The sequence below is a fragment of the Girardinichthys multiradiatus genome, chromosome 14 (genome assembly GCF_021462225.1).
Source record: "Girardinichthys multiradiatus isolate DD_20200921_A chromosome 14, DD_fGirMul_XY1, whole genome shotgun sequence".
Taxonomy (NCBI): domain Eukaryota; kingdom Metazoa; phylum Chordata; class Actinopteri; order Cyprinodontiformes; family Goodeidae; genus Girardinichthys; species Girardinichthys multiradiatus.
The window spans coordinates 35,493,869-35,517,224 of NC_061807.1; the positions used below are offsets into that span (position 1 = coordinate 35,493,869).

The 23,356-nt window shown below is 40.9% G+C and overlaps 1 protein-coding gene and 1 long non-coding RNA gene across 2 annotated transcripts in view; one reads left to right on the top strand and one right to left on the bottom strand.

Moving 5' to 3' along the window:
* The window catches only part of si:ch211-200p22.4 (phosphatidylinositol-binding clathrin assembly protein), a 99,308-nt gene extending 78,447 nt beyond the window's left edge, over positions 1–20,861 (bottom strand). Inside the window, exon 1 of the mRNA XM_047386989.1 lies at positions 19,722–20,861. Coding sequence (XP_047242945.1) covers positions 19,722–19,851 — 130 coding nt within the window. The 5' untranslated portion in view covers positions 19,852–20,861. The remainder of the gene's footprint in view (positions 1–19,721) is intronic.
* Positions 4,790–14,386, top strand: LOC124881392. Its single transcript, XR_007041646.1, has 3 exons — positions 4,790–4,865; positions 8,699–8,794; positions 14,020–14,386. It is a non-coding gene; the product is annotated as an uncharacterized LOC124881392 (long non-coding RNA).
* Positions 20,862–23,356: the final 2,495 nt, after the last annotated feature.

Sequence of the window (23,356 nt, forward strand, 5' to 3'; positions counted from 1 at the left end):
AAGAAACCTAGAGGGCCATGGTAACTCTGGAGGAGCTGAAAGGATCCACAGCTCAGGTGGGAGAATATGTTGACAGGACAACTAATAGTTGGGCACTCCACAAGCCTGACCTTTATGGAAGAGTGGCAGAATCTTCCATAGGCACTTTGCTACAAGGATCTGCCGGAGGTTGCAAATGAGAGCAAAAATTGACTTCCTGGCCAATAGGCATATTCCTATGTAAAATAACATGGCACATCTCCCTGAACACACGACAGCGGTCGCAGCAACATGCTGTGGGGGTGCTTTTCTTCAGCAGGAACAGGGAAGCTGGTCAGAGTTGATGGAAGATGGATGGAGCTCAATACAAGAAGAACCTGGAAGAAAACCTGTTAGAGGCTCCCAAAGACCCGAGACTTGTTTACCTTCCGGCAAGACGATAACCCCAAACATACAGCCAGAGGTACAATTACTGAGATCAAAATGAAATGAAATCATGCGTTAGGAGGCCCAGTCAAAGTCCAAACCTAATTCCAAGTATTTAGCAAGACATAAAACATTGATGTGCTGACGTTCTCTGTCCAATCTGACCAAGCTTAAGCTATTTTGAAAAGAGGAATGGGTAAAAATCTCAGTCCCCAAATTGTGCAAAGCTGGTGAGGTACTCCAAAAGGACTCAGCAATAATGACAAGCAAACACGGTCCTACAGGTACCAACTGTTTGGATGAATATAAATGCATACCAAACATTTTTGAAATTCATTTTGAACACAATTTTCCTTCCTCCTAATACTAATACATAGATTACATTTTAGTTTTTTAGTTAAATATCAGTATTTCTGACAGATAAACCAAATGAAGCAGTGCTAAGTAGAATACAACCAGAATCAACTAATCATTATTCGTAAAACTCATTACATGCTGACAAGTCTCTATAGGTAACAGAAGGAAATCTGGGATTTTTTTTTAACAGGGTGGCGCTTTGATCTGGACCAGAACATGCATGTTTTTAACATGTGTAAACCATGTACATAAGAAGAACATTCCCCCTCTGTTTATTTGTTAAGTTGCTGTCTCTGAAAAAAACAGTTTCCTTAGACAATAAAGCAGGTTTGCAGCTAGCTCAGTGTTCCCCTCACGTACACACAGACATGTGAAAAACAAATGCTCAGTAAATGTGATCTCATTCGCAACAGTGACCCCATCTGTCCCTCTCCGAGCTGAGGTCCATTGTTACTTGTCGACCGCCGACCTCTGTGCCCTTTGGATGAAACAAGCAGAGACTTTCTGGCAGAGCTGTGGATGCTGGAGGGATCAGGCTCAGGATCTGATAATCAGAGAAAATTCCACAACACCAACCACAGCGAGGTTTGTTTGTCTGTCTGAGTAGTGACAGGCAACAGCATCTTATTAAATGCTCCAGTGTTTGCATTTTATGAAAACACAAGCATGACTAAACCTTTTCAGTTGCAGTTGTGACAGAGATACTTACAGATATCAGCTTCTAAACCTGCAGCAAAGCAGTGAGACATTTTACTGAAGGCAGAAAAATTAAAACATATATAATCAATCTGGAGGCTGTTTTATATTTGTCTTCTGAAGCAAACCTAACATCAGCGCAACTTTAAAGTAATGCAACTGAAATGATCTGTTATAGCATGGCAAAAACTAATGATCAGGTCTATGCAGTACGTATAGCTGAAAGTTGAAACTGGCTCACGCCTGCGCAGACTCTGTGCATCTGTAATTCGTACTACGCACTACGAACTTTTTCAGAGGATGTGGTTAGTGCCCGGAATCTAATGATTTTACATGCATGACTGTCTTGACAGACAATTGGCCGGTTGAAAACCAAAAATCCAAATTTCTTCAGAACAATACACCAACTCAAACTCCTATCAAGAAAATGCCATAACCGATCCTGCTTTCCATCTGTTCAGCTGACTAAGGTAGGTCACCAGGAGCATAAATATACCAGATAGATGCTTAATGACTCCTCATCTGCACAGACACCATCTTTCAGTAGACGTCTTTTCCTCCATCCTCCACAGAAAAATGCAAAGTTAACCCATTCATGCTGCTAGCATTACAAGATGCAGTGAACTCTGTAAAGCCTAGATCATGAAGATTGTTTTTTCAACCCATATGAAAAAAGGCTCAGTCTTTTCTTATTTCTTCACAATTTCTTATTTTACAATGTTTCCAAAGGGTTACTTATGTTCCCACTCCAACAGGAGACAGTCGTATCAGAAGTTAAGAACATAATGATCCTACTAAACCAATACCTTACGTTGTCGCATTCCTAATGTAGGACATTAAATTCCCATACTGTTCAAAAAAGAACATGCTTGCCCAACCTGCTCTATTAGCTGCAGTAAACACTGATTATTGCTGCAATATTTGCTAGAACATCCTGAGTGCTACACTCGAGGCCAGTTCGTTTCCTTCACTGGGTTAAATTCCTCATTGTGTGCTTGAGAGCATTTTCAAAGGGAGTTTTGGCTAAATCATGAAGCACCCTGGCAACGATTACGATGTAAATAAGTTGCAGCATACCTTTAGACAGCCTATCAGTTCTATCTTCACATTCTTAGGGACACTAAGGGACATGAGAGCCTTTATCTATCACGCCGGACACAGTTTATTCTCTATATAGTTTAGGGGCTTTTTTCTATTTATGCTATGCCCTGGTCTTTAAATCCAGAAATAAGCCACCCCGGAAAGAAGCGCTGGCTCACATAGCTGAAATTCCTGAAAGACGGCTGTAGACAATCCATGAAAAACAGAGGAGGTTCTAAACCTTTAACCCATTAGGACTATTGGTTTTTTTTTTCTTTAATAATCCTGAAACCTAAGCTATGTTTTAAACTACTCACCATGAACCAACAACTTTTCCCTTTGTTCATTTATTGGTCATAAAATAATAAAGACCAAATGCTGCTTAAGGTCTAAAAGAAAACATATGCTTACAAAACATAGGTTTAGTACCAAGTTAGGCACCTATAAACGTCTGATCTGGATGAAATCTGGGACAAATGTAGAGCAGGCCTTTCCTAGATGAGAACGGTTTTCTTCTCTGACCTGCAGATTCTGATTTTAAAAGATTCTGAGTTTTTTTTTAAAAACAACTCTAGCATGCACAACAGAAAAAAACTGCATAAGATAGAGATGATAGTTTGGAATCTAGCAGAAAATGAAATAATTACAAAAGCATGAGGCAAAAAGCTAACATGAGAAATTCAAAGATCTTCGGTGTGGAGGTTGTCACTGAGTGAAAACTCAAAGTTAGCATTTTTACCATCACCGAGGTTTTTTGAAAAATAAAGTCCTAATAAGAAGCCCATAAATGTAAGAGAAATTCAAAACTTAATTTTCTATGACACGTCAAGACATGCATGCGGTTGATTCAGGCAGCGAGAGAGCGAGAGAGACCCCAATGTTTCACAGATAAGAGGAATTCTGAACAGAGAATAGTTAAATTATTCCGTTTTATCCTTTTGAGCTTTTGACCTCTGTCTGTTATGTAAGGAATCAGAGTTGAGGTAAGGCTCCACATTCTCGAGAGAATACTCACAGATATCAGCTGAGCTAACCATGGTAATCCCTAATAAAAGATGCAAACAGCTTATAGCTATTTTTTCTTTGTCTCAAAATATTTGCAAATAAAATGTTTTACAGTGACCTGTGGCTCTAGTTACTTCTGGTAAAGAGAGGAAGGCCAGAAAAAATATCTAATGTTGTTCTTGTAACCCTCTTATAACCCTCCTCCGCCTAGTAGAGAAATCAGAATGGGCTAACATGTGTATTGACAAAATGAAAGCTCAGAAATTAGCCGATGAGTGCATCTGTAGCAATAGTATGATACATAAAAATGTACAAAATTCAACCTCTATCAAGAGTTACCAACTACTGGTAACTCTCCAATAGGTCTAGGAGACATTCTGTGTCTAGAAACCTTCACTCACTGATTCTATAACACTATTAATGCCTCGACATATGGTCCTTTCACTAGGCTGCATGTGTAATAAATGACCTCAAAATCAAACAAGTTTTCCAGGATGTTTCTTGGTTTTATTTGTCAGATCCAGTTCATCAAGATGGCAACAAAGGCAAAGCGGTGCCTTTACGGTGACTAAGGAAAGTATTTAAAAAGGTAAACGTGGCAGCTGATGCAAGGCTAAAATTATTCTCTTTCAACCAATCCAACTAGATTTAGACACATGATATTGTATCCACTGGCAAGTTCTTATTCGGGAGACGTCACAATAAATTAAAGGTTCTTTATGAACCATTCATATCTCCAATCCTCCTTTGGAGCATGATGGAGAAAAATGTCATTTTCATAATTATGGAGCCTAGAAAATGAACACCACCTGTGTTGCTTCAAGGAATAAAATACTTTGCATAAAGAGCCATCAAGAAGATCAGTCACTTAAAAAAAAGGAAGGCTTTAATATTGGTGATAGGGTAGAAGTACGACGCCTCCAACTACTGAGCCGGCCTGCTGGTATGGTCAACCTGTGGGGAACTGAGATTATTAGGGTTTAATAACAGTTACCTGAACATGAGCATTGCCTCAGAGTTGAGTGACCTTAATTCAAAGTCTGCACAGGTACCAAATGTGCACACTGACAGTTCACTGATAAAAAGCCAGACATTGAAGGAGCCCGGGGGGCTGCAGCCCCAATCTGTTAAAGATTAACACTCCCCTGTATCAGCACCTTGTCTGGCATACCAGTAATCTCCTCCTCTTCCCCATATGTCTTTGTGTTAGAGACTATTAAAAGGGGTTTGTCACAAAAGAGGATTCCATGAACAAGACTCCCTGCCTGTCTCCAGCTTCCTTCCCTTCATAAATCCTTATATGAGCATGAGAAGCAACTGAGGTAGGAGGAATTCAGTAAAATGTAAAGCTTATAAATCTAAAAGCATGCCTATTCTCTTCTTTGTTGGATTTGAAAAACTGTCCTAATTCTGAAGACATGCATCTTATCTGAGGTGCTGACAAGTGAAACAAAAGCCCTCCTACGGCTTCAGTCAGATTCAATTCTCTCTGCAACTGCTCACTTTTCAGCCAATCACACAGCAGGTGTAACATTGAGCTCTATTTATGGTTATGGTGTCAGACGATAGAATTGGGATTGACTGACCACCTCTGTGCACACTGGTCTCTCCTCGGATTTCATCTCTGCACAACACAGGAAAACAATCACAACCTGGAGTCCCACAGCGCCAACACAGCAAATCTAAACAGGAATCAGTGTAGTTTCGGCTAATGCTGGTATCAGGTACGGACCTTCATTCAAGACTATGTCAAACTGACCCATTCAACAGTAACTACCTCTAATACCAATAATATAATGGTGAAACACTATTTACATTTCTGACCATTTTAGCCTGCAGCATTAAAGCTTTTCATGTAAGAGGCTTGGAGAAACACAAGCAGCAGTGTATAGCGCGTATCAGTGTGAGATGCTCCAGGAAGTCATAATGCAAATGATGCTTGGCATAAATTTACATTTTTGCGACAATATTTTTAATAAACAAACGTTCACTGTCTGAAAAGTAATTAATATATCGCTATCCATAAGGGAAACCAGAATGCAGTTGCAGCTCATGTTGAGAACAGTAACCCCTAATAATGAAGGTTGAAGCCCTGCTCGAATGACACGTTCTCTTGTCTTTCATGCTTTGAAAAAAAGTTAAAAAGTAGTTTGAGATTATGTTACTGCAATAAAACATGCATTTAATCTAAAGCTTTCTCCACATCTTTACCAGTGGTGACAATAAATGTGGAGGGTGCTGTGTAAAAAGGCCTTCAAAGTCAAAAAGGTCACAGAGTTCACCACAGTTGGTCACTTAATCTGTAATGCAGAGATGCAGAAAAAGTCCATCTTTCACAACCAGATGAAAGGTCTATTGTTGGAACTAGGCCAGCCACCAGTGTGAAGTTATCTTAATGATGCTAGTGTACATTCAGGAGAGACTCGAGTTTTCTCAGGCTGTAAGAATCTGACCTGTTGCTGCACACTGCTGATCAACTGGCAGTGAAAAAAAAGGCAACCGTACTTTCCCCTTCGCCAACAAGGCATACAGAAACAAAAAAACATCATGTTCCGGAAACAAAATTAGCTATGGCTTTAATTCCCGCTTTGATTGAATGTTAGGACTACCCTTTAATTCCCCGTTTGAGATCCCAATTTCTATATCCTTGGCACAGAGAAGGAGTGAAAGAAACACTCCCCCTCTTCTTCTATCCAACTGTTTTTCATGCAGGCGGAATTTGGGAAATCATGTCAAGGAAATGGGATTGAAGTCAGTGCATGTCTGTCTTAGTGTCTCTGCTCGAACTTCTTGGGGGAACATGTAGCAGTCTGACAGAACAAAACAAAAAAAAGAGAGTGATTTTGGCAGCTAGATGAACATGCAAGCAGGTAAGAGACGGAAAGAAAAATAAGCCGCTGAACCCAGCCCAAGGGCTCCTGAGAGCGAGTACGGCTAAAAATAACCAGACATCAGAACAGGACGGGAACAGAAGCACTGAATGTTCCCAAACACATGGCAACTCAGGCAGACAAATCTTAGGTCAAACCATGGGCCATCTCTACCCAATACACAAGGTCAAATGAGTGTTTTAAGTTCTCTATGAGCAGAACAGCGAAGTAGTGGGTTCCCCTGAGAACGACATTTAACCTGAACTGGTCTGCCGAAGTGTCCCAGGAAAATTAAGGTTCATCAGAGGGTTTTCTGCAAGTTGAATCGAGTTAAACTAAAGACATTTTAAGACTCCTAGAATTTAAAGTTGAAGACCTTCATAAAAAGTAAGAAAAATAACCTAAAAACTCCATAACTTGTGTTAATTTTTTTTTAAAGAGTTGGCATATTACATATTATATAAGAGGCTTTATAATGGTGATTGTGAATGTAGTGGGAAGGGAAGTTGTCTTGCAATCCGAAAGTTGTGGGTGCATTTCCAGCTTCCTCTTGCTACATGTCCACATGCCACTGGGCACGGAGTTTAACCTCAACATAGCCTACCAGTCTGTGTATCTGTGTATGAATGTGTGCATTAGCGAGTGCGATTGGGTAAATTTGGCTTTGGTATGACTGGAAAAGTGCTATATAAGTTCAGTCCACTTACCATTTATCGACCCCTGGTGTGAAATTCCTATTCTCACAGCACACCTGAAATATAAACTTTCTCATAGTAAAGTGCTGGTAAAGGACAATGTATATATACTATTCAAAGCTGAAAACCCTTCCCTCTGACTAGCCCCTTAATTAATTTAGTTCACTATAAGGGGCGAATATTTAACGTCATTTGTGTGCTTTTGCGCGCTTGACATTCCACGTGAACCGCTTCTTCTCCGCTGTGGTCCTTCATCCTACGTCACAGCCACATCCAGTCCCTGATTGGTTGACGCGACACAAAGTTAGAAAAAAGTTCAGATTTTTCAACTGGTCCACCGCTCCCGCTTCGCTCGGCGTGCCTTTCGCACTACGTCCTTTGTTTCCTTCGCACCGCTCTGCTCCTGAATGCGCCTCTACATAGCGATAACATGTAAATCGGCCGCTCCTATCGCAGAATCCGCGTTCTTCCTTTCACTCAATTTCCTGTTAATATGCTTGGATACAAAACTATATGAACAAACAGCTTCATTAGCAAAGACCTTTAGTGGCTCACCCTCCTTGTAAAGGGTGTCGATGACTGTCTTCTGTCAAGTCAGCAGTCTTCCCCATGATAGTGTAGCCTATGACCCAGAGTGAGACCGTTTAAAGGCTCAGGAAACTTTTGCAGGTGTTTTGAGTTAATTAGCTGATTAGGCAGTGACACCATGTGTGTCCAATAAGGAACGTTTTCACAGTATTCTAATTCTCTGAGACACTGAATTATGGGTTTTCTTTACCTGTAAGCCAAAATCATCAAAATTACACAAAACAAAGCCTTGGACTTTATCACTATGTGCAATGATTCTACATAATGAGTTTCACTTTCTGAGATACCTGGCAAACAATATTGCACTTTTACGCAATATAAACATTTTTTTAGATTTACCTGTAAATCAAAGGTTTAGAAAATTGTAGTTCCTTCAGTCTTTCATTTTTGACATTTTAAAAAGAAACAAAACTTGCAATGGGTTAGACAAGTAGATAAGATTGGTTACTCGTGCAAGTATCGGCCAATCACCGATCTACCAAAATTAAGGAAATTGGGGATGATCGATCGGTGCACCCCTACAAATTATCACAGCCAAAACTACAACACATGGAATGACTGAATGCAGCGAATAAAACAAGCAACAGACAAAAGAGCAAAAGTATTTAAGATCTAAATAAGGTTATTTAAGACCTAGTGTAGAAAAGCAGGATGTTTTTAAGACGTTTCAATGCCTTAATTTCATACTACTAAATTTAAAATTAAGACCCTGCAAAAACCCTGCAGAAACATGAAAAAGGCTCATTTTAATCTATCTGCAACAGTTTGGCTTGTAGAGGTACACTGCACTAACAGGAAGCATAAGACTGGTAAAAGCCCACTGCTTAAAACCAGCCATTAGAGATGCTGATGACAGCATAGAGTAACATTTTAAAGAAATTGTCTCTAATTCTACATCATTTAGGCCTTTTTTGCCGAATGTCCTGGTACAGCCATTAGCCTCTTGGTGTGAGTGTGCTAAAGTACAGTAGGGTCATTAAAGATTGTTTTTTCCTCCCACAGGTTGGAATTTGTTGCTCTGCTTCCAAAAAGGATTCAGAAATAGCAGCAAAAAATGCCAAAAATACCCAAGAAGAACATGAAAACAACCAATAAAAGGTATAAGAAAAAAATCTCATTGTTGATCTAGTGTTGGTGGTATAAAGGTAAATAATTCCAGTGGATTTAATGTGTGCCTTTTGAAACTAAACTGCAGCAGCATTGCTAAATGACTACACTCAATTAGATGCGGGATATTCACCAACCACTTGCTGAGTGATTTTGACTTGCAAGGTGCATTGGAAACCCTGGCTCCCTGTTACAAGAGCCAAGGCTTCAGGAGAATCCCTCCGGGATTTATATTAATAAAGACAATCAACGTGTAATAGATTTTCCCAAAGTTTAAACATAGTGTAGGTAAAACGTGTAGAGCAGAGAGTTGGTGTTCGGACTTTCAAGCAGTTGCCTGGGTGAAGTAATGGCATACACAGCCAGCCAATTTAATGCTAACTAGTTTTAGGCAACATGACAAATACTTTCACCGGAACCTGAATTACACTCAGAAAACATACCAAGGCTGCTTTTCTGTTTAATTTAACGCCCTGGCTGATCATGCACTCACTGTGACCTGCTGCAGTGATATTTGTTCACTCAATCACAATCTGAGTGTGTTGTGGTGTATAATTACAGGTTCGCAGGCTGTGTAGCTGCCTTGCAACTTGTTCAATATACACTAAAAAAGACTGAAGCGCTCCCGCGAGACTCAGAAACTATTGCAATTTCACTCCCCCCTCCTCCCAATCGCTCTCCTGTCACACACTCAGAGTCTCACACTTAACACTCTACATCACGTGCCCTCCCTCGGGCTCGACTTGAAACAGACGCATCCAGACAGCAGTGAGCGGTAAGCCATTTTTCCTGCCTCGTAGTCCAAACCAAGCCTATCTCTCCTCTGCAGAGTCAGGGAGGGGCTTTCCCCGCTCTGTTTAGATAGCATTAGGCTCACCTACAATTACTTAAGATGCAGGCGTCTCCACTGTGCTGCTAACCAGCTCCACCCAGCAGTGAGTCTATCAGGGCTGGGATCGGAGCTAAATGAAGTGGCAGGAAGTAAGTGGGCCAGCTTTTTTTTTTTTTTTATCCCTTCATGTTCTAAAACAACACTGAGCTCTTTCAATTCAGTAAAAACTTTAATGCTGCCACTCTCCGGAGGATAACGAAACTGCGCCTGTTTACATTGTGTAATGGGAAACAGGAAGAGTAAAGAAGGGATTGGGACAAAGTGACAGCACTCCAGAGGCAAAGACAGAAATGTAAATATTGAGCTTTAAAGTCGAACTCTAAATTAACTTCCAATATTTTATGCTGAGAAAATGACCTGCAACTGCACCACTAAATGTTAGAGTTTTGATATGCATAAAACATTTGGACATATTTATGGAGATGCAGTCGAAGCCTCAGGGCAGATGTGAAGTTTCTCCTCAATGCCAGCGTACACTGCGGTCTGGAATTCCTTCCCTCTTCCTGCAACAAGCCGTCAAAGCTCTGCCTATCAACAAAAAGTATATTTACCACATCTGCCTCTCTTTAAGTTTCAACATTTATGAAGGCACATTAGAAAGTAGAGGCTCACCAGCAAAAGTGAAAAATGGATGCAACTCAGCCTGGTTGGTTAGCCTTGGCCCTAATTATGCTTTACCGCTTTTTGACCGAGGCATTTCCAACGCTTCCCAGAGTGGTTCAAAGGATTTCCCTTCCTCTCCCTCTCGCCCACTGACAGCAATAGAACTTGCTTACAGCTAGGAAAACTGGTTTAAGAGTGGCAGGGGCTCTTTCTGTTTCTGTTTTAGACGTAGAGCTTTCTGCTTCAGGAGCTGGATGAAGGCTTACATAAAACCAATGGAGAACTGGCATACACTCACACGGATGTTCACATGCATGCTGAAAACATATCAAGGTTACCCGGAAGCCTTGTCGCCGACAACTGGAAAGTTTGAGTTGGCACTAACAAGGCGCAAGGTGAAACTGAAACCATATCAATTCAAGCTCAGTAGCTTTCTGCACAATAAGTAAACCACACACCCAGCAGACCAGACAAAGCTGATTGAAAGTATTGGCGAGGGGTTAAATCTTAAGCCGGTTATGACTGGTGGGGGGATTAGGAAGACTGAGGAAGACGCCACCTTATACCTAGCCTGGTTTTGCTCCTGTTGAAAGGTAATGGCTCCATTCCACTGTCACCTTATGCTTGCTCAGGATGAGGGGTTGCTGAAAGTCAAGAGAAAAATGCCATGTGGTGGGCTTCCATAGATAGACAACTTTTATCCAATGGCATTAAATGATCGACTGATTTTCACTGTATTGTGTTCGTATCTGAAAACATGATCTGATTGGACGTTGACCCCCAACTTTACTGTGGGGTAACAATAATAAAAATTATTACAGAAATATTAATACTTCCTCTACAAATGGTAGCATTAAAAATAGGGCTGCAACTAACAATTATTTTGCTAATCGATCAATCTGTCGACTGTTTTTCTGATTAATCAATTAATAATTGAATAGCAAAAGGTTCTTTCAGAGTTGAACCAGGTGACACTAAAACTGACACTTGAGGAGTTCTGGATAGAGAATATTTACAGACAAAAAATATGTTTCCATCTTAAATGCAAAATGTAGATCATTTTTGTGTGTGTGTGTGGGTTGTTCTTTCAGCAAATTGCTTGTTTTAGAGTCTATATACTCCAGTTAGCGGTTATAAGATTACTAAATTGGTTGCCGATTATTCCAATAATCGATTAATTGTTTCAGACCTGATTAAAAATAACAATAATGCACGAGACCCATGGAACGCATGTAGATCCTGAATAAGCATGAAAGTGTTTTCTGTAAGGAACTTATGACAGCCTGTAGCTGAAAAAACAGGTAGTATCATCTTAAAATATAAAAATCTCCCTGATTAAAAGCAGACAGGAGAGACATCCAGGCTACATTATATGAATAGCATGATTTACTATGCTATTGGTAAACTTGCTCCCATCAACAACCACAAGGCAACAGTAATAAAGCTGCCTATCAAGTGTCATGAAGCCACCGAATGACCAATATAGCCAAAAAGATGAGCCTGTATTTAAGTCACCTCGAGTCACATTCCTGCAGTGGCGCTCCTTGACATTTCACACTTTCTCTAAAACATGTGCTATCATTAAGGAGCACCAGAACATGTTTGTGGCAACCCAGCCTTATCTTCGGGTGTGAATTGTTCTCAAGAGTTTGAGTGCAGGAGAAAGTTGACCCCAGTCGCTCCGAACAGCCGATAAATACCAGGAGCACATAGCAGCCCTTCTGGTTTTCATTTAGCTCAGATTATTTAATGTTCCATTACCTGAGCTGCTGCGAACCATCCAAAGGGGTCGGGTGGGTAAAAAACATGTTAAATGAACACCCAATCATTTACCATTACATCAAAAAAAACAACATAACACCATTACTGAGTCAGCGGCCAGTTTCAACATCAGAATCTTCTTGCACTGCAAACCTAAGCCCATTCAACGCGAGCCAGTTGCCTTAGCCGCTGCTATGACAACAGCGAGGCAGTGAGGAGGAAACTAGACTTGAGTTTAAATGTCACAACTTCTCTCTGACAGTTGGAAGATGGTGAAACAGCTACTGTGCCAGAGCCGACAGCGGCGCCCTCCCAAGCGTGCCCGAAAGCGTGCTGACAAAGGCTGGATTTAACGCTCGATAACCCTCGCCTTGGCGACGGGAAAACCTCCAGCAGGTGTGGAAGCAGAGAACTGCATTCCAGCACACCGCATCCACATCCCTCCTTATTGATTTGTATGACAATAATCACCATAAATAGAAAGGCCTCTCCACTATGATGGGAAAGCTTTGGCAATTCTGCTGCCTGACTCGCATGCTGGGGGTTAATTGAGGTGGACGGTCCAAATCATAACACTAAATGGCTTTAATGTGACACTTATTTCCACCAGCGGAGCGTGAAGGTCACAACCACTCCAGTGAACCCCCCCACCCCAGTACCTTTACAGGCTCTCTGCTGGCAGCGTCCACAGGCTCCTGCCAGGGTTATTCGGTTGTTAGGTCTAGGTACAAATATGCCGTTGAGATCCCTCACAGCTTGCTGTTAGACAGCCACAGCTGCTCGTGGTGAATCTGTTCCAAAACTGGAGCCGCATAAAAAAGGAGGACTGTACAATTACAATGTCTTGCAACTGTAGTTATACTCGAAGTTTTTCACATTTTGTTGCATCACAGCCACAAAGTGTTATGTATGTTACTGGGCTTTTAGGTGACAGCCTAAAACAACGTAGCAAATCATTGTGACGAGGAAGGAAAATGAGGCGTGTTTCCTACATGTTTTAACAAACAAAAACCTTAAGTGTTAAGCTTGCCTTTGTGTCCAGCCTCCCAAGTCGGCAAATCTTTTTTAGCATTATTTACCCACCTTGTACATCTAGAGACTGAAATGTTTGCCCATTCTTCTTGGCAATATAGGCTCAGTCAGACTGGCTGGAGAGCATTGGTGACCAATAGTTCATTCTGCCACAGGTTTAAGTCTGGACTTTGACTACGCCACTCTAACATGCATATAAGTTGATCTGAATCATTCCAAGCTTTCAATGGGCTCTACTTTGGCCTGCTCCACTCCACTCAGCCCGTTTTGCGATTGTTTCTATTACTGGCTTTTCCAGCCTGGTACTGGCTTTCTTGGTACTTGTTCATCCAGTAGGTCCCATCGGGGCTTAGCAGGGCCAAAATGTGACGTCGAAAGACTGCTGTTCGCTGTTTTAAGTGGACATTATGTGCAACGAGGCTTTATTAAAAAAAGTTGGAGGTCCTTAATGCCTTGACCACCGTACCATCTGTTTGACTTCAAGAAGATGTTTATGTTGCAATAAACAACTGGTTTGGCCAAATCTATTACCAGCATAGAGAGCCTGAATGCCGTACAGACTTACAAAGCTTTTGACATTGTTTTATAACCCAAGTCTGCATTAAAGTTCTCCGAAACCTTCTCTCTGACCTTTACTGATAAATTGGCTTGAAGGCAGTTAGTTACACTGGATTTTATGTATGAGTACAAGATTAAAGGAGGGTGCATATAATTTTGCTCAATCACATAAAACCTCAATAAAATACAATGAACTTGTGGTTTTAACTAGACAAAAAAAAACGCAAAAAGGATCAATGGGTAAAATAAGGCACTGGATATGCATGAGCAAGTACAATAGATCCAGAACTGTTAGACACAGAAAACAAAAAAAAAACAATGCAATCTAAGTTCTCCAAGTCTAAATCCTGTCTCTGCTTTTTGTTTCTAGCAACTCATAGATGGCTAAGCAAATCTAAAGCTGCGAGCATGATAGCTGGATGGATGGTTGAACTGCCAAGTGCCTCCATTTGTTGAAAGACCCCGATGCTGCGACTGCGCCTGGATCCAGCCGAGCAACTGCAGTTCAGCTGTGGCTTCAAACAGCATCTTTAATGCATCTTTTCTGACATCTTGCTGTCGGCAGACTGCTTCAGAACATGACAGCTTTATACCAACTCATCCACAGATACACATGGAGAATCTCAAATAAGAATCCACATATCTAATAATCTGCAAACTGGCTGTTTTCCCCATAAATCAGCGATTAAAAGGTCAGTACTTAACCAATGTCTGACAAATAAATGTAATAAATGTTAGTGTGGTTTGACTAAATTTCACCAACAGATAGGTGTTAAATGAGGTACAGCATCTAGAACTGTCTTGACACTTACAAGAGGGTGGTTGGATTATGTTCAGCCAGTTAAACCAGTCACATTAAAAACAACTTCCATGCAATTAATTTATAAGGTCATCTTGCAGTTTTTAAGCAGGACTCTAAAGTAGTCCTAATGCAAGGGAATGTGGCTCTTTTTTGTGTTTTCACAAATATAATAAAAGCTTCACAGACCTTTTTTTTAACTATAAATGACTAAATGCAGTCCAGATTCAGACACACGGGCCTTTTTCAAAGCTTGAATCCTAAACTAACTTCCTTTATTGCATCAACACACCCCTAAACAGTGAAAGCTTCCATTGTTTGCGATTTCCAGATTAGAATCAAGGTTTAATTAATTTGGACAAAAAAGTCATTGAGAGACTCCATCTAAGTTGGAAAAGAAAGTCAGAAAACTGTGGGTTAATGGTAATTGATACCGTCATCCTATTACGCATTTAGATTTAAGAAAATACTTTTGCTGTTTTAGTACAACGTAAGATCGCTGTAAACTAAGTGATTTTAGTTTAAGGTATGGATGAAAAATAATATCCAAGGTATCCAGTGAGAGAGCCATCCCCTGCAAGTCTGAAAATCCAAATGTGAACAGACTTCTTGGACTTCCAATGCAACATCCTCATACCTGTTACAGCTACAATAAGATCATTCAGAGGGATTAGTTATCAAATCCTGCCTCCTGGTCTCTGCTATCGACTCCATGTCAAACTGAGAGCTAAACAACCCTGTGACCGGCCTTTTGCGTGCCTTCTGGCCACTCATCTGCAGTATCAACAGCTCAATGAAGATGACAATCTGGCAGAGTGGTATATTTACGGTAAAATCATGACACGGACAAATAAAAAGGACAAACAGGCTGTTCCCTCCCTACGGCACAGAGGTTGTTGCTCTCACAGAGAAATCAATAGGCTACAATGATTAAACCTGAAATGGTGCATTGGTTGGAAGGATCTGGCCGGGTTCACAAAGCGGCGGAGACAATGCCCGACTTTTTGTCGAACGTCAGCAGCTGAGTCTTGTGAGTGAGGAGGCATTGACGGATGCGAGGCAGCCGAGCCGGAGCATTGATCAAACGCGCATCCCGTGCCGACCGAGGCAGTTCCCAGAAACAGAACTTCAGCACATTTGTTCCCATTAATGTCTAAGACAAGCACCAGCGCTGCTGTGCAGATATCCCCAGCTTGTGACTCATTTTTATGTGTGATGCATCTCTTTATTCTGCCTTTCCTATTAACCCATTTGCATCAAATCCATAATCTCTATAACTGAAGTTTATTACAACGTGCTTTGCTTACAATGGCCCCAGATGATCCACTTCTCTACTATAGCTGGATGTGGGATGACAAAAAGCTTTCTTCAGGTAGCAGCTGAAATGACTGAAAAGGTTTTGCAAACAGCTTTCCAAACAAATAGGGCAACCATTGCTGCCACATTAGGCAATATGATTTTTTCCTAACATAACCTGGGGCCCTGTGGGGTCAACAACTCTGTTTGTCACTCTGTGGAAACGAGGCAAGCACACTTTGTCCTTCCTGGGCTGCATGTCTGATGAAAGACCAGCCTTTTTGTTGTTTCTGTCACTCGCTCTGTTATCTCGGTCTGCAACTTGCCTTGAAGTCTGTACAACAGGAACCCGCAGCAAGGGTTTTGGCCCAAATCAGAACCATAACAGAGGTTATTATTAAAGGAAGTATTGTTTATGGTCACAGCTTCCAAACTTGGACCTTTGTAGGTTTGGCCACAGAAAGCTGATTTAGACCCAAGTCTGGGGACGTCTCATCCACTTGTAAAGGGACGAATTGACCGTGGAGCCAAATCCAGATGTTTTGTCAGTTCATACCCACTGGGGGAACATTTTATAGCTGCTGTGGAAATCACACATTTAAAGTAAAGATTTAAATTCCACCCAGAGCTAACGTGAACATATTAAACAAAAATGCTAAATATATAATCTTGTGACATTTTTCTGAATATTTTGCGACAAAAATGGGTTTAGGTTATGGGACGGCATCATACCACTAAAACTCACGTCTCAAATGATCCTTTTACGTTTTATGAGGCGTTTTATTTGTACACAGAGTTTTAGAGCTCCAACTCTGACATTTCAACCAGATTGTCTCCATAAAACTCAAAATTCTAACTTTGGAAAGATGAAAGTTGCTCACCAACCCTAACATCAACATCCCATCTGGCTGCCATGCATATAAAAAGTAACAACAGCAACAGGAATAAACTGATTATTTCCCATTAAATCATCCGCCAATCCCAGAGCTTCACACGTTAACACGCTGCCGCAGGATTTAGCATCAATGTCATTCAGATTTATACATTATCAGCTTGTATGGCTAATATTGGTTAGCCTGGTGTTTAAGTGTAATAATTAGCAAATCCCACTGGTTTTCCAACTTTCTAACTGGAACATGTTTATGTCATGTGTGACATCATCGCCACGTCTGAGTTCCAACTTCATAACCGTTTTAAGAAATGATTTACATTTTGTCCAAACGGTTGGACAGCCTGACTCCATCTTGTTAACCTCCTGAGCCTCAGCCTGCTAGGATAAACACAAAGGTTTGAAAGTAAAGCCGAGGTTGTTTGTTTTAGCCCTCAGGAAGTGATCTAGTCACCATGTCAGCCAGTTTTGAGAAGACTGAGGTCTACAGGCTGATGGCTGCCATGTTGCAAGAAATATTCTAGAACTATCAGGATGGACAGTCCTCTCTTTATCTTTTAGCACCAAATAATGCACATTATGTTTTTCCTTAACTCTAGAGAGTTGGACTGACTTGCACGCTTGTAGATATTAACCCCTAGATGGCTGCTGGGTCCAAGTTCTAATTTCTGCTCAAATCACAGCAAGCCAGCTGCCCTGGTGAGGCTTTTATTGCCAGTGGATCTCAACATCGGTTTAGCGGGAAAAAGCCTTCATTATTCAAGACAGAGAACAGATACTCACTATATTAAGAGCACTTGATTAAACTGGACAAATGTGGGCAGCAGCAGCAGAGTAAGAGCTCTTATTTCAGTATCAGAACCAAACACTTACATCGCCAGTTAAACTGAGGTGTTCCTCTGCATTGCTTATCAGGAAGGCCCAATCACATCACAACGGCTACAGATACTGTGGCTTAAAAAGGCACCCAGTACCAACCTCCTCCTCCTATTCCAACAACTGGGTCTATTTGAATGCCTTCCTTACATATTGCACCATAAATTTAGTTGCGAAAATACAACTGGCAGTAATCTGTGCAGAAAATGATTATGGTCAGTACGGCAGTGGAAACACTGCAGGGATGAAGTAGAGAATATAAACTGACTATAATGTTGCTGTCCGTTTAATTTAGCTACCTATTATAACATGGTATTAAGCTTTTCTGACCTCTACTGTTGCTAGTTCAATAAAACCGATGCTTTTTGATTTAACCAACCAGGCTCCGTGGAACGTCAACAGTGCAGGGGTCTGAATGGCCAGAAAGAGAACCATCTCTCCGCCACACATCAGTTTACATTTTATGAGCGGATTTGAAAAATCTGACCAGAATTTCCGTCAGAAAGCACTTATTTTTAAACTGTAACTTATAAAATATGAGCTCGATTTTCTTTAACACTTACGGACTTACAAAGGTTTAGATTGGTTTTTCCTCCATGGAACAGAATTAGCTTCAAATAGGCATTTAAAACCTCCAGTCCTTACATTATCATGGATTCACTCAGTATACACCCTTCTTCTAACCTGTAATCATCCTACCTCGGAGGCTGATGTCGGGAAAAGTGTCCGCTCAGTGTAATGTAGCCTAAGCAACACAAGGAAGCTGTGTGTCACCCTGGCTTCAAATACCTGTGATAGTAAAATGCCGATCCCGGCCATGCCGACCGGGAACAATCTGTTGTGGACAACAAAGCAGGGAAGAAACATGCAAAGACACCAACACCCATGTAGGTTGTCATAACAACCATCGGTAGACTACCAAGGTTTGAGGAAACAACGAAGGTCTTCTGAATTCCAAGTGGATTCATTATCATTTTCTATTCGAACTAGTTAAACATCACTTTATTATATAGAGAGAGTATAAGATTAACACAGCAATACCCTTCCTCCACCTGTTGCTGCGCGTGGCCAATCAGCTGGCTGAAAGAAGGCTCCTACATGTTTTCCTCGCTTACAAAGACAAACTCAGCTGTTTGCAAATATTACCAGTCACGAAAAGCATACAGCAATGAAGCAGAAACTGCCCATCACTCCTGTGAAGGCACCTCCGTTTTAAAACTACAGCTGACAAGCTAGATTCTGCTGGTTTGTGGATCATGGAGCTATTGCTTGAGTGTGAGTGTGTAAAAAAAAATTGTGAGAATTGTTTAGTGAAATATAAGCATTAACCTTCCTGAAAAATCAATGCTCCAAATTGAAAGCACTGTGGAAGAATCACAAAATTCTCCCAAACATGAAGCAATGAGAGTCTGTAGGACCAATGGCGCTGCCATAACCATGGAAGGATATAAGATCCTCCATACTGAAAGATTAAGACTGATGTTTCTGTGTGTTTTGTGTCTGCTCCATCTCAAACCCCCAGTGGTTCGAAGCCGCTCGCACTGAGGAGCAGGGAGGGACCTGTTAAAAGGGTGTTTTTCCTTCCCACTTTCGCCACATGCATGCTCAGCATGAGTAATTGCTGCAAAGGTATCTCAATGAAATATCTGCCCACCGTTTTTGTTTTTTTTACTAATTAGCATTATAAACAGAGTTCGACTGCACTGTATTAAAACTAGGAATTGGAAAAAAGATGAGCTGAATAATTACTACAGGCAGAACTATTTTTTAAAAGGAATACTTTTTAATCTGTTAATCATGTTTTACATTTTTTTCCAAGATTTCAGTGATACCTTGAAACCATGGAAACTGGACCCATACCTATTCCATATATTTTTAAGACTACACTGAATCAAACCAAGAATGAAAACACTAACAGGCTGCTTTCTTGCAGATTTATTTGATGATTCTAAACCCAAGCGTCTCTCATCAGTCAGAAAAATGAGGACTCTACTGTTACGGGTTAACGTTCAGCATCTGAACAGGAAGAGAATAGCCCTTTACACCAAGCAGATCACCTGTACTAGGAGAAAAAGCAAGGTGCACGACTGTAGGCGACCTCTGCCTGCATCCAGTGAGCCCAGAGATGCTGTTCAGCCAGCAGAGTAGGAATTAAGTATGTACATCACAGCTGACTGACAGACAACCCATTCGAGGAGGATCATATACTCACAGTCCAGGTGCTTCTTCTTAGGTCCGCTCACTTCATGTGTGGTGGCTTTGCACACAGCCTTACTGATAGCAGACCCAGTCATGCTGTGCTGCGCCGCGGCGATCCGATCCGTGATAGACTGGCCCGACATCGCTGTTGTTTCTCCCTCAGCTCAATCAGACAAAATAACGACCCAATCAATGGATCAGCTCCAAATGGGACAGAACTTTAACTTCAGACGAGTTCCGGATCACTGCTGCTCCAAAAACAACCTGACGTAACAATCAGCAGTTAATCTTTGGAGATAAGTTATCTGAGTTAAAAAAATAATAATAAAAAAAAAATGTTTATTCCTTTTAATTATTAAGTAAATAAAGCAGGATGACGCTATTCTGGGCTAGTGTGTGTTAGCTAATGTTTCCGTTGCAGTACTCGAACCAGGAAAGAGTCCCACAGTGGAATCTGAAAACACTTGAAATCACTTTCTGGCCACAAATAATCATAGCTAACAGGCTGCTTTGTAACCTGAATTCTTGGTTTGGAGTCACCAAAAGCGACAAGTCAGCGTCCGGCTTGGCAGAAAAAGGAGTAATCCGTAGAAAAATCAAAGCTTCTGGGAAAAAGAAAAAAAAAAAAAGAGAAAAACTTTAGTTCCTCCTCCACGTCAACTTGTTAACTCTGCTGTTGAAGCGATCACTGTCCGCCGGATGAAGTGCCAGTAAGGAGCCCGTTGCGGTGGGGAAAGTAAGAAGGGATTGAAGAGAGCATTGTTCAAAGTTTGTAAGAGGTTACTGTAACACTGACAGCCCGAACAAGCGCAGTTCTCCCTCTCCTCAAGGTGTGAGAAGCTAGCTGAAAAGCTAAAGAGATTAGCCAAGCAGACAGCAAACCAGGTAGAGTCGAGCCGAGCTGGCGGACCCGGTAAGTTGGAAATGACAGCTCCTCTTGCTCGGTTGGTGCTGTTCTCCGGATGCTACAACCACATTACCGGGTGTTTTTTCCTTCCACGGTCCGGCGACGCTGTCTGAGAAGTCTCCTCAGAGGTTTCTCCGTACGGACGGACGGACTGACTGACTGCTGCTTAGTGCTCTGCCGGACAAAATGGCAGCGTAAAAAATCAGCTGATCTCACAACTCAGCCGCGTTCAGGTGTCCGCCGAAAGCTCGGAATCTGCCACTCTACATCTTTTATTAGTCAAATTGAAACGCAGTCATATTAAAACACGGCAAAATGAAATTATATGTAAATTGAACTTACTGGGATACAAACTTAAACCTTGAAATGAAATTACATAGGCAGTACTAAACTAAATAAAAGTTAACATAAAAAATAGTGCACAGAAAATTTTAAAAAGTACAGAAATAAATTAAAATGACCATATTGTAATTAATAAGATGATCATTTTGCCTCAATATTATCCTGTCTCCATGATCCTTTTCTGCTATTACCTCCTCACTACATGCAGGGGTGTTACTAGTTACTACTACTACTTCTACTCCTTTCCTTACTAAACAGTCAGACATTCTTGTCATCTTTTAAAGTGGATATTTAGGGACATGTAAAGCATTTATGGTCACTGTGACTATGTGATAGAAACGGGAAGCAGTGTAGAAATGGAAAAAAAAAAAGCTTTCACTTAAATCAATATAATATTTCTATTTTTTTATCTATTTATTTTTATATTTGACCAATACTCCAAGCAGAAAAGCTTTATATATTTTGTTCTTAGTGGATGTTTCACACAGGAAGATCATTAGTGGTGCACCACCTCCAACCTCCTTATCCTCTGTAAATACTCATCAGCCTCTGTGTAAATAACCATCCAATGCAAACGGAAGGTAGGTTTAAAAAATGAAAAAATTTCTTTGTAAAAACTACCATGGTGTTTTTGAGATTAAGGTGGTTTTAGAATGGTAACTTAGGTATTGGTCTGTCTCAGATTAGCGGTAAACTTCAGCCTCAGCGAGCAGCTAATCTGGATTTCATCAAATAGGAATTGAAAGGTTATTTTAAGCACTTAAAAAAAGATGTGAGTAAAGTGTTTGGTTGGTTTGTACCCAACCAGTCTACTGTAAAGAGATCCTGGAGGTTACTCAGAGCTGGAAATAGGCTTTAATATAAAGTTTTGAGAAGATAATATACTGTTAAATTAAACAATATGTGAGATTTAAGGAGTTTTTGACTATTTATTTCCATAATTCAGGAAAATACTTAACTCTAGTGAAAAACACACTGATACAAAATGGTTTAACTACATGTATGAAAAGCTTATTTACGGGTATGTAATGAAAGAAAAAGGGACAACATTTTCTCATCTTTGTGGCTGCTTTCATTTACAAAAATCAACAGAAAAGGTCCTAATTTATGAATAGCAAATGTCTTCAAAAATGACCTGGTTGGGCATGGCTAAAGGTTATAATCAAGCTTTCTTAATAAAGGCAGAGATGGCACGATTAACTTGCCTTTCACCCAAAAGGTGAAAGGCAAGTTAATTTAGTTTAATTCAAAGCAGCCACAGCCAGGCCTCTGAAAAGTCTATCAAATTGCAAAAAATAAAATAATTATCTGAGGTGTAGCCAAGAAAAAGAGGCCAAAATCAACTGCAGCAGCAGTGTGTGAATACAAGCAAATATGCAGTAGAAGACAAACTTATAATAAACAAAATATATGTTTGGGGGTTTTTTGTGACATTTATTTCAGCCCTTTCTCCCCATTACAAATGCCACCCTGGGCAACAGCCAATCTTCTTGCAGACTTTCAATATAAGATTTAAAACAGTAAATCACAAACTGAGTGTTTTACTGCGGCTGACGGCTGGAAGACGTTTCCACGGAATGAAAAAACGCATGCTTTCCCCAATGTTTCAACCCTCTATGCTCAAAAGTGTCTCCTAAAATGGCGAAAAAAGATCAATATTTTTTGTTTGTAGTTATATTCTCCGACGGCCCTTCAATGCCTCTCCTGTCTATTGGCTAAAACCTAACGACTGAGTGAAGTCTTTGTAGCAGAATTTGCGAGATAAACGCCTCCGTTTTAAAAGCGTATTGGTCATGACGTTTATATAATGAGGTAAAACACGGTGACTCTAAACTTGTGAGGACTCTGCCTCACTCTGATCCAGATTCCTGGCTGTCTTTAATAATTTCTCAGCCGCCGCGTCCCTGTGTGACTCCAGAGTTTACGGAACACTGTGTGCTGAAGAGATGAGTGAAAAGCGCTACTGCACCGCGCCGTCTCGCCCGGTGGGTCTCACTCCGGATCGGAGCTGCTGAACAAATCCAATATCTGGCGGCATTTGACTGTGTTTCACACACTGCAGCCTGTAGGATGAAATTAGATGCCAGACTGCCAGCATAAAGCAACTCATCACAGCCGCTTTCATGGATCTCATGCTATTTTGGGGATCGCTGCGCTAGACATGTGTCAAGTGTCTTTCAAAAGTATTCACACCCCTTAAACTTTTTCTGTGAAGAAGACATTCCTTTACCGATAAAAATCGGAAAAGTGTGGTGTGAATTTTTATTTGTATTCAGTCTACAGGGACACCCAATAAAAAGGTCGATTAGAAGATGTTCTATGAAGGCCTCAGAGGTTTGTTAGAGAACATTAGTGAACAAGCAGCATCACGAAGACCAAGGAACACGGCACACAGGTCA